The 12,466-nt window shown below is 36.9% G+C and overlaps 1 protein-coding gene across 1 annotated transcript in view; it reads left to right on the top strand.

Annotated features, from left to right (window-relative positions):
* Slc13a1 (solute carrier family 13 member 1) overlaps positions 1-12,466 on the top strand; it is an 85,902-nt gene that overhangs the window by 32,688 nt on the left and 40,748 nt on the right. The window contains exons 4-6 of the mRNA XM_041675668.1: positions 1,920-2,107; positions 2,718-2,775; positions 2,857-2,905. Coding sequence (XP_041531602.1) covers positions 1,920-2,107; positions 2,718-2,775; positions 2,857-2,905 — 295 coding nt within the window. The remainder of the gene's footprint in view (positions 1-1,919; positions 2,108-2,717; positions 2,776-2,856; positions 2,906-12,466) is intronic.

The following is a 12,466-nucleotide window of genomic DNA, read 5'->3' as shown; positions in this document are numbered from 1 at the left end:
AACAAATAACCACAACTCTCACCTTTAATGCATCATTGGAGTCAAAGATTAGAGGAGCCTTGAACCTCAAAGGAGGAGGCTGATATCTGCAGAGTAGATTTCAATCCCACTTTGTTTATTTGCCTGATTACACATTCAAAACTCATCCAAGAGCATCCTTTATCAACAGGGAGGATGTTATGAGCCAAAGACAAAGGCATTACTGACAGAATACAAATCTGTGCAGAGAAATTTCAAGGTGAACACATTTTTCTTTTCAATTCAAGTGTTGCAAAGTGAAACAATCAATTGAAATTTTTCTTCTATATGTGAAATTACTCATTTGACTGATTTCCCTTCACTGAAATGAATGTTTTTTATTCCATTAAATTAATTGGCTATTTGGGTTCTATTCCACCTCTTGTTATAAACACGAACATCAGCTAAGGAACATTTCCAGTGTCATAATCATTTGCATAATGTTTTGCTTTAAAGCCTTAGGTGGTTTTGCCCTTCTTATCATTTTTTGGAAAATAAGAAAAAAATGACTCCTGTTGCATAATTTCTTCAAGGGCATAGCAGAGTATCTGTTTACCCCTGTGGAGTACATTTCTCTGCTAAAATACTATGTGTGTATATTCATGCATGCTTCTCTGTGTATATATGACACATACGAGACAATTTGACAAAATACATTGCTTAGAATATTTAGTATGCAAATATATTTCTTTATAATGTATTTATTATGTACATACACTAGAAAAGCGTCTTCCTCTTGGGCATCATAGAAATCTTATCTATCTGGTCATTAGTCCGGGAGAGGGGATAGCATACTGCACAGTAAGGGAAGACTCCTATCTGTTACATCACTGTATGGCTCTTTGGTCTAAGGCATTTCCAACAGTGGAAGCTTTACCTGTTGCTAATATTATTTAATATGGAAGAACTATAATTATATAGATATCGACTAAAAGCTTCCATTTTTAAAATTAAGATTTACTTCTTGTTCAAACAAATTTCTAAGATGTTTTATGTTGCTCCACACATGGAAAATATTCCCCATACTCGAGTCTGAAACATGGTATAGAATTGCCTATATGGATCTATTTTTTGAAATGAAGATTTTATAATTGATACTTCATAGAAATATCTACTTCTGGATTATTTGGGTGGTCTCCTATCAGATCAAACTTTCCCCCAAGTTTGTTTTGAAATTTTATAAAAATGGTTTAAGGCCCAAAGTCTTAGATTTGTTATTTTAAGGATAAATTACTCTGGTTATAAGAGGAGACAAGTAGTAAATCTAATTCCTGACAGCAGGAAGAAATGCTAGGTTCCAGAGAATATAAATAATAGAATGTATAGAAAATTCTGAAACTTCAATTTATAGAGTGATTGTAACCATTATCTCCACACACTACATATTGAACCAGAAGAGTGAATGAGTAAAGTGGAGATTTATAAATATTAATCCTGTTCCTGGTTCTGCTTGGTGCACATACTAACAGAGAAGGGGCCAACGGATGAAATAAAAGCAAGGGACTCTCAGAAGTTGGTTGCATTTTCATCTTCCTTGTGTCTAAAGACAAATAGCTGTTCATTAAAAAGTACTCAAATATTAGTAACACTGCAAGCTATTTTTCTACATGCCAATTTGCAGTTAAATGTAAATGTAATGACTCATCTGGTTTTAGAAAGAATGCTCCCCCTAGAGCCTTTAAAGGGATATACAGGTTAATAACTATACTCTTAGATGTTTGACTTTGATTCTACCTGTCTGTATAACCACACTCGGATTTCCCCATCTGGACAGAAACTTAAACTTCTGTGTTATCAAACACACAGTTCCCAATCTGTAAATTAATAATTTTTACAGCTGAACATAGAGAGTTACGTGGGCTAGACAGCACAGCTCCACACTAAAGACCCTCTCATTTCAGGCTGACGTTGGGGTTCATGAGCAGCACTGCCTTCTTATCTATGTGGCTTAGCAACACCTCTACTGCTGCCATGGTGATGCCCATCGTCGAGGCTGTGGCGCAGCAGATCATCAGTGCTGAAGCAGAGGCCGAGGCCACTCAGATGACTTATTTCAATGAATCTGCAGCCCATGGACTGGAAGTTGATGGTATCATGTGTTGATATGGCCACAGTGGGGTCTGGTCATTTAGGCAGTAGGCATAAATCCAAGCATTCTGGGTTATATTTTGAATTAAGTATGCATAAATGCATGAGATTCATTCAGCCTCACCGTTTTTTGTAGTCCCCAGTGTCTATCAAAATGAATTCTACAAATATTTTTCTTTAAATTAACTGCTAAATAAATTCTCTGGCATAAAATGGAAGGATGCCTTTGTACCCTCCAGTCAGTTCAACAGAACACGCTCTTGTCCTTATCAGTAGACACCCAGCTTACTTTCCTTTTACCTGAATGGTTTTCCTGCATAAATTATAGATCATTAATTCTATATCCTATTTGGGTGCAATGCAGCATTAATTCCAACACTGGTATTTCCTGCTCTGATGAACTGCTCTGATTGCAATGGAAGATGTTGCAGGATATTTCTGCTTATAAAAGAAGAATGCTATTTTGGTGTAAGGTGAATTTGTTTACTTTTAATAATGCTTCCATCTTCTAATGGATACATGCACTTACATATACATCTGCACACATACACATATGAAGACCCAATAATAACTTTATTTAAATGTGGTTTCTTTCATTTAATATTTTACAGAAACTGTTATTGGACAAGAAACAAATGAGAGAAAAGAGAAAGCAACACCAGTTCTAGGGTAAAGACTATTGATATTTTGATAAGGATTTTCCAAATTAGATTTTAATGAAATTACAAACTGGGTCAATTTATGTTTCAGAAGCAGTAATGACGCAGGGAAAGTTTCAAGCAAGATGGAGACAGAAAAGGTATATTACATTTGATTCCTTCTAAATACTTGTACATGAATTACATTAGAACTGCAATTAGATACAAAACTATTATATACAATTACTTTCTATGACTAAGTCTGGTTGTGGTCCAATGGTTTGATAATCCTCTTTGGATAGACGTCCAGATAAAAATCATTTTTGGAACTATAAATCTGCAGCATTACTTTTTTTCCTTTTACTAGAATCTCAGTTGGCAATTATCCACTAAGTTTAGAGAAATACAATTCTACTTGTAGAATATTGTGTCCGTTCTTACTAAATCCTATTGACCTGTTATGCTGGTTTTCATTAACACCATCTCCATTTCTTCAAGACTTAAAACACCTTTTTCTGTATAATTACAAGTGATCATGTAATTTTAGTGTTCCTGTTGCCACTAAAAATTCAGTGTGGAATTCATGCGTTGTTTCTGTCAAATACAAGGCAAAGGAGTGGTAGTTAAAGAGAGGATGGAGAACTTAGTGAATGGCGCCATATGATTTGTTTCCTTAGAATAAATCCATATAAAACACTATACTACACTGCACCAGCAGCCCAATTTTTTCAAGATTGCTGAAAGTAGTCCTACTTAATAAGTCCTACAGTAACCATAGCATTAAGAAGAGGAGAGCAAAGCATATATCCTCTCATTGGACTGTGTGATACATTAACATGGAACTTAATGGGAAGAGGAACATTATTGTGGTTCATAGGAATTTCAAAGAGAGAGTTCTATGGAAAGAGAAAATAAATGCAAAGCAAGGTTTAAACCATTAGCTATGTCTACTGAAGCTTTTTACTACTAAAACATCATATATACTTACAAAAATGATGTTATCTTTGAGGATAGGACTATTCCTTATAAAACATTAAAAATTAACGGTGAGGTAGATGCGTTATAGAAACATACATTGGAAAATGAACTTTGCATATGCTCATGAAAACTAGCAAGTCTAAACAGAAAGAATAAAGAATATACACTCATGAAAACTAACAAGTCTAAATAGAAGGAATAAAAAATGTACACATAGCCAGGAACTTGCTTGGAGATATCTTTAGCAAGCAAGGTTTTTGGCACCATGCCTACATTTTTTTAATTCAAATTTACTTGCTATCAGTTGTGTCCTGGGCCTTGTAGGGGGAGATGTTATAAAACAGACTGCTCTTTATTATACATATTTCAGAATCTAGTGATTGTAAAACAACAAACAGACGCAGAAAAGCTACAGCAGAATTTGCCCAGAGGTCAACACTCCCAAAAAGAAGCACAATTAGTTTAATATGGGTATGCAATGGAGAAGGAGTATGAGATAAAGATGCTTGAGTCCGGGGGTGGGGGGGGGAATGACAGTCTTCATGAGAAGAGTGTAAATTTCTAGTCTTTAAGAAAAGTTGTATTTTATTCTAATTTTGACCCCAGCCTATCCCACAACCTGAAACATGGTAGGTATTAAACATTCACCAATTCAGGAATGAGTGACTACGAAGCGAGAAAATAAAAAAGACAAGCTAATCAGAGAGCATATTCATTAAAAGCACAGCACAGCTGAACTCCAAAGCCTCCCAGGTCTGCAGAACAGTACTAGAGATGAATGAAATAAAAGGGGCAGTTCTTTGAGCTGACAGTGGAGTTGGGTTGCATTGATGGTAACATTGTGAAAGGCAACGGGTATGGACCCTCCTGTTTTCTGATTAATAAGACTCTTGGAATGAGAAATTTATAGAAAATGTCTCCACTGTTCTAAACTGGGGGTAGACTGGAATATGGTACATTGAGATGGGGAACACAGAGTGAGGAAAACCTTACCCTTGGAAAAAGTAAAGCAGTTGGAGGCATACTGTAAGCAATAAAGATTGATATCGGCATTTAGGAAAGAGAAAAAGAATGTTAAGTTCTGATTCTAAGGGCTCCTCAGATTTTAATACTTTAAAATTCAGCTATCATAGAAATAAGTGGGTTTTTTGTTTTTGCTGTAGAATAGGCTTTTTGGAAAAGAGAACAAACATTACTTTGTATATACAGAATATATTTTTATTTAGTCTTTGAGATTTTCACACATTTATGTAAAGCATTTTGATGGTATTGACTGTCACTTCCCCTATTCCTCCCAAACTCTCAGCCAAAATTTGTCTCTTAACCATTTTCTTATCCCTCCCCCGCTTTAAAAATAAACCATGGAATCAAATTAGTGAGGCCTATAAGCACGCGTGTAGGGCCACCCAGTGGATCTGGAGCTACACTGAAGAAAATGCTCCCTTTCTAGCAAGGAACAACTGTCAAGAATTCCTCATGTAGGGGTTGACTTCATGAGTGCCTCCCCCTTCCATTCTGGAGTTTTTACTTGGTTGATCCAGTGCAGATCTTACATAAGCAGCTATAGCTACTGTGAGCACCCGAGTTCTTGGCTCTGTCACATTCACAAAATGGTTTGGCAATAGTCTTCTCTAACCTCTGGCTCTTCCTTGACATTCCTTGAGCCTTTGGGAAGGAAGGCATGATAAATATTCCACAATTAGAGATGAGCATGTTATAGTCACTTAAGCTCTGCCCTTTGAGCAGCTGTGAATCTCTGTATTAACTGTGGTTCACTTCTGGGGTGGAGGGCTTCTTTGATGAGGTCTGAGAAGTGCATTCATTTATGGGTATTTAAAAGGTAGTTTGATACTGTGTAGATTTAGCAAAATAATAATAGTAAGTTCTTTCTTGTGGCCCGTAAACTCCCCAGCCAGGCTGGTTTGGGGTCACATATCAGTTCTGTTGTATGAAGTGGGCTTTAAATTACACTAAAAAGTGCTTCGTTCTTCCTGTAATATACACACCACTCAATTCAATGAGCATACGTTGTCAAACTTGGTCACTAATATAGCTAACAGGGTTTATATCTGGGTGAGACTTGATGATTTTTCTCCCCCACAAGCCTGGAGAGCACCTCTTACCACTATGAAAACCTCCCAGATCATGACTGGCTTGGTTTCTCCAGGTTTTGTGCCCCAGCTGTGGTATCTTCAGAAATAGGTTCTTACCTTCAAGTTCTGTTGAGTAACCAGGAGCAATGACAATAGAGTGCATTATTTTGAAGTTCTATGACATGCCTCTGATCAACAAATCAAAGAGAGACACACATGGCACTGGGTTCTTTATTTGATAACCGCTTGTGTCTTGGAGAGCACTATTCACCTGTGTAGGGCAACTCTAAACCCTTTTTAAGACTTACTTTTATTATGCTTAATCTTGCATATGTGTGTTTCTCTTTTCTGTATATGGGTATGTACACATGAGTGCAGGGGCCCTGAGGAGGCTAGGACATGGTGTTAGATCTCCTGGAGTTGAAGTTGCAGGCAGATATAAAGGGCCAGAAGTAGTTTTAGGGAAGAACGTTGGGTCCTTTGCAAGAAAAATGTGTGTTCTTAATTGCTAAGGTATCTCTCCAGTGTCCATTTACACAGAAACACACACACACGAGGTTTATAAAATAATAGGTTTCCATATGACTCCTTCAAAACCCCTTATTGTTAATGTTCCTTTTCCCACCCTCTTGTCGGTCTTACCCTCCCACCACCTCTCCACTTTATCCATAGCCTCCCAATTTTAACATTTTTTTGCCTTTATACCACATGAGCTCTACTGCCCCCCCCCCCCATTAGCCCTTCTTAGTTTCCTGGCTTCTATAGGTACTCAAAAATAAAATCTAGGGGGCTGGAGAGATGGCTCAGTGGTTAAGAGCATTGCCTGCTCTTCCAGTGGTCCTGAGTTCAATTCCCAGCAACCACATGGTGGCTCACAACCATCTGTAGGGAGGTCTGGTGCCCTCTTCTGGCCTTCAGGCATACAGACAGAATATTGTATACATAATAAATACATAAATTATAAAAAAAACAAATAAAATCTACAAGTGTAAAATGATTTTGATTCTTAGCAAATACAGCTCTCACTTTTCAAGAATAAACAAGTCATGTCGTTTATATAGCGATTATAAAGAACTGCAGCTGTTCTTCATCAGGTTTACATTAGACAATTTAACACTGACTGACTATATGGAAAAATATATACCTAATTTATCTAGTTATGAAATAGAAGGCATATTTGAGTTCATAATGTTTTGTTTGTCTGCATTGTTCTTCGAGTAGATAGGGTGTTCTATTGATTAAAATAAACCTGGTATAGTTTGACAATGCATTTTATCTACAAGCCATAAAAGATAAAAATATTACTGGAGATGTGATTAGAAGGGACTGGAGAATGGTCAATATTTAGTGTTCCTTGAGTCTCAGAAACCAATCTAATAGTGCCCACATCAAAGGGGCACTTTCTTATGCTGCATACCTAGCATGGGGAGAATTTTTTTCTCACCAGGCTCTCCTCTCACTATAGGGCAAGGTCTAAGCATTAACAGGTATCCTCCTGATGCCAGGAATTAAAGTGATAGGTAAGTAGCTTGGCCATAAATTCCACACTACTCTCTAAAAACACCTGTAACATTTATAGAAAGAGGAACGGGAAAAAAGAAATGGTGAGCACAAAGAACACTGGAATACGTGGGTGATGATATCTCTCAGGTTCCATATTACAGATAGAAAACCAAACATCCCTTGTAGGATGTTCTAGGCCTCTGAAAATGAAATCGCAAACAGGAAAGGAAGCAACCACCAGCGGCCTCCAAGGTGAGCATTAGCATTATTCGAATAGACAGCTCAGAGTTTTATTCTCTCATAATCTCTCAACCTTCAGGCATCTTTGGATGAACAAAATTGGAAAATTGGTACGTTTTTATGAAAAACTGAGATAATTGTTTTTTATTCATTTAATATAACTTGTTGTTCCTCAGAGGTAAAAAAGTTTAAGAGAATATCCTTGAACAAATTGGATCAAGCTTTTAATTTGGTGTTGTTTAGTCTGGGGGTAAAAATTCTTATGATTGAAAATTAAATTATAGAAGACAACACTTCTTAGTTCTTGCCAAGAATTCAAAGTCTGGTAAGCATAGTAATAAATAGAGTTCTTAACATTAGGAATGAAGCCCATTAGTTCTACAAGGCAAGGCAAGAGCAATTTAGAGACCTGGCCCCAGACTAATTATTAAATTGGTATTTTAACTTAAATAGCAATGGCTCTATAGATGTAAGCGTCTTCTACATTACTCTTCCCCAACCCTTGACCAGGTGAAATTCAGTCACCAGGGAAACTACTGTACTTGTTGCATACTGCTCAGTTCTTATTTGACTTCAACTTAGAGGTCTTCTTTCACTTGTGCAAATCTCATGGCCGAGAGATAACATTTATAGAAGAGCTGAGTATGGAGAAAGGGGATGACCATACATTCTTCGGAAATTGCTTCTGCCATTTAGGAGCTCACCTTAGATTTTTAAAAATCTGAGCAAATTGGGAGCATGGGGGCCTTGGGAAAGGGTTGAAGGGGAAAGAGGGAGATAGGAAGAGAAGCAGAGAAAGATGTAGCGCTCAATAAAAATCAATAAAGAAAAACTTAACCAAAGTTGAAGTTCCAGATCCTACGGTGGCTATAATTCATTGTAATTCAGTAAAAATATTTTATTAATTATATTTTTTTCCTAGTAAACTTTTTATTTTATGAATTGCAAAAATATTATTGAGCAGAGAACAAAAGCTCAGCCATACTGAAAGCATTTGCAAGTTAGTCTAACCCACCAGAAGCAACGAGCGTCTGTGTGTCTTCCTTGGTTCTCAATTTGTTTTCTTTTTTTAAATATATTTTGAGTACCAAGTATTTTGCAACTTATACATACATATATAGAGAGTCATTGATGGACCTATTCACTAAGCTTTTAACTATATTTTATAACCTCATTTTCTGTACTAATATTTCAAAGCTTTCTAAAAAGTCATCATTGATTAATAAACTTACTTGTGTCCTGTTTTAATAACTTTAGTTTCTGGTGCCTTCGATGGCCCCTTTCTGACCATTTTTGCTTTCTGGTCTGTCTCATGCTGCTAACTATTTTCTTGTGTGTTTCGTGCTTCCAAATGTTAATTTTCCTTGAAATCTCCACAGGGAAAAAAATCTGAGTTCAGAGTTGCAGCTGCCTACAGGAGTTTTCAATCATAGTACCATATTTCCTGTAACATACAAGTAATGACTATTTGTGCTATGAAGTGCTTATGATAGGAAATTTCAGGATATTTTGTAGTTTTCTCCAGGATTAGTTGACACTTCCTTCTCTCTACAAAGGTTATATTCATTGTGAATGTTTTCCTAGACTCATCCCTCCACACAGCTGGCCTTGGGCACTATCTTCCATTCCAAATTCCCTTTGTATCAAGATAAATGAAATCTCTGGAGCAAAGTCAGACAAGATTCTCCCTTATATTAAACTCACTTGCACTTTACAGTTAATACAGATTTCTTCTTTCATGCAGTTTCATAAGATATTTTTCAAAATGATGTTTAATGTTTTTAATTGAAAACTGTTCAGCCAGGAGTTTGATTTGTTGTGAAACTGAATAGACAATATGCTATTATCTATCTATTATTTCAGTCATTTCACTGCTATAGGGAGAATATCTTGTACCTAGACCTCATATGTTTTTCTGTTAACTAGAAAACTGTAAAGGAAGCTTCCAAATACTTAGCATCTAACATAATTCAAGTTTGTAAGTAAACCGTGTAGTATGAAAATCATAATTAAAAAAACACTGCTGAAAAATAGCATATTTTTAACACTGAGTAGCCTCCATGTCCCGAATGCTAAATTTTGAAAACTGTTCTGTACCTCTCCCTATTGCTTTGTAAACTGGTATTTACATTCACAACACGAATCATAGTCCTTTAGTAACTTCAGAGGATGGAAACCCTATTTCAAGGATTGTTCTCGATCATTTCATTTTTATTGAAACCCTGAGTTCTCCAGGTTACCTCTGACTAGATCTGGAACAGATCTTCATGTAGTGTTCACCCTAAGAGTTGGGGCACGAACCCTCCCTTGGTTTTGATTCTGCTCACTTGTTTATTAATTGCATGCCGCGACTTCTTTGCAGAAGTCATTTCCTTACAGAAATGATTTCAAGCCATCAGCACCTTCTGGAAAGTCAAGCTTAATTAAAGCTAAATAACAGTATCTGTTATCCATTGAACCGAGCACATGGAAACTCCATGTGCAAACAGAATGAGGCCCAGTGTTTTCATACCTCTGTGCCTTTGAACGTCTGCTCTCACTCTCCTTCATTAGTTATAGCATCTGCTGACATATGGGCCATAAAGGCCCCACAGTTAACCTGCTGATTCATTAACAGTAAAGAGTTATTCATTAAAACAACAGCAACTAAGGGATTGCCCTGAGGCTGTGCATATAGTTAGAACAAACTCTACCACCGAACTATATCTCCAACGTATTTTCTCTTTTATTTTTAATCAAGACAAGGTCTCACTAATTTTCCCAGATTGTCCTTGAACTCATTATGTAATCAGAGACTACCTGCCTCACCCTTCTAGGGAGATAGCTGTCTTTGAAGTCACTTTGTATAATAGAGACCTTCCTGCTTCAGCCTTCTAGATAATAGTATTACGGTCCTATACTATATTTTTTGTTGTTTTAAAAGAAATATATGCATCAGAGTTTCATTGAAATGACATGTTAAACAGGTCAATTTACCTCAGCTCTATTTGAATCTTCATTAAATGAAGAATAAGTAGAATTTTAAGCCATAATTACAATCAATTTTGTAATTATAAAGGCAAGGGAAAACAGAAAAAATAATTCCAGAAGCTGGAATCCTGATGAATGGGTGGAAAAGACTTGGTTATCTGTGGGCATTGAATTGAAAATCAATACTAAAGAAAACCAGTAGCTAAATTTAAATAGTGCATTCTTCAAAGTATCTATGTCAAAAGGGAAGAGAGCTGACAAACTTTGCTTCTGAAGCCATTAAATCTTCAAATGTCTTCCTCAAATCCACTTAGACAGCTGTTCCTCTATCAAGGAGAAGTGTTATCTTTGGAATGGCAGCAGAGACAATCAAGAAAATTTTTAGAGATGTCTCTGAGCTGAGGTGGGGGAAGGCAGAGATCCCAATGCAACTAAGGGCACCAACTAAATGTTCATGCCCTGTGTACAGGGAACCTGTAGCTGCAATGCCCTCCAGGAGAGCGGGCAGTTGAGACCTGCTTTCTATGCTGGAACCAGCATCCCACTCTAATGCCCTCCAGGTGTCAACAGACAGCAGTCCACAAAGGTCTTCCCTGGGGAATGCAATCAGTACAACAGAGTAAACAACATCATCCTGACTTAAAGTTTCTGAGAGAAGGCCTGTCAGGGAAGTTCCGAGCCAAGAGCGAGTCCCACAGCACACACGCAGAGCTTCTGAGCAGTGTTTCACTGCTTTAAATATGAACAGGCAACCCCAAATTCCTAGACGTCTGAAGAAAGCCTGAGGCATGAAGAAGAAGTTCCAAACAAACAACAAAATCAGCTATGTGCAGAAAACAGTCAATGCAGGGAGAGGAAAATATGAGAAAGGAAAACATCATTATGTTTAGAGAGGTCAAGGAAGAAACTGCATTTATAAAATCTAAACAGCATTCTGGAGAACAGCAAGGGGATACAAGAATATAAAATAGAGAAATATACAATGCAAATAAGTGTGTGAAGTATAAATAAAATGTGAAGGTTTCAGAATATACTGTAAAGGGAAAATTCAGATGGTGAAATATGGAGAAAAAAGCGCAAGAAAGTAATGAGGAATTCAGGAAAAGGGTAGATAACAAAGAGGAGTAGAACTTTGAGAAATCCAAAAGTATTTCCACCATGGAAGAATGGAACATTTGTCATTAAAGTCCTGATGGCAGCCCAGAAAGTGAGCAGACCTCACAGATCCCATTTGAAATCCGAGAGCTAAGAATACCATGGGTAGAAAGAGTACTCCTCATGCTTCCAGCTTTCAGAAAAGCAAAGGGAATGGGGACTGATTCCTTTTAAAAGACTTAAAAAATATGGACAGCTGAATACTTCTTTCTATTTACACAGAATATTGGAGACAATAGAAAACCAAATTGTGCCTTCAAAATTCCAAGTTATGCTTGCACCGTATCCTATCAATACCAATGCCCAACAAAAACAGCAATGAAGTAGGAGTTATCTAGCTCACTCTTTGGAATTCTAAGGGAAATGGCCAGATGAAGATGTCCTGGCAGATATCATACCTAGATAATAACACTGGAGACTATTTTATGTGTTTAAAGTAGCCTAGCTTTGATTACAATGGGAGAAAATCGACAGAAGGGAATAGTTAGAACTGAGTGGTTTGTCCACAAAATCCTGAGCAAGAGAGTGATACATATCATTTTATAAAATCTTTTGTGTGCTTCTATCTATCCATGTATCTATTCCTATCCAGGTTTTTCATATTCACTGAAACACTGAATTCTACCCTAATCCAAATTATGTTATTATAATGTTAAGATCATGGAAGAATAGAAAGGCTAAGTGTGTTGAGGGTAGAAAGCTGGTGGGGGGTTGTTAAATGCTGCCTAAGTGGAATATAAAAATTGAATTGCAATGCCTATATCCGAGAAAGAGAAATATGTC

This window comes from Microtus oregoni, unplaced genomic scaffold (genome assembly GCF_018167655.1).
Source record: "Microtus oregoni isolate MIOR12 unplaced genomic scaffold, Mior012 000026F_ref0000081, whole genome shotgun sequence".
Lineage (NCBI taxonomy): Eukaryota > Metazoa > Chordata > Mammalia > Rodentia > Cricetidae > Microtus > Microtus oregoni.
Note: the sequence above shows the minus strand (reverse complement) of the source record. Positions and strands in the feature narration are given on the sequence as shown.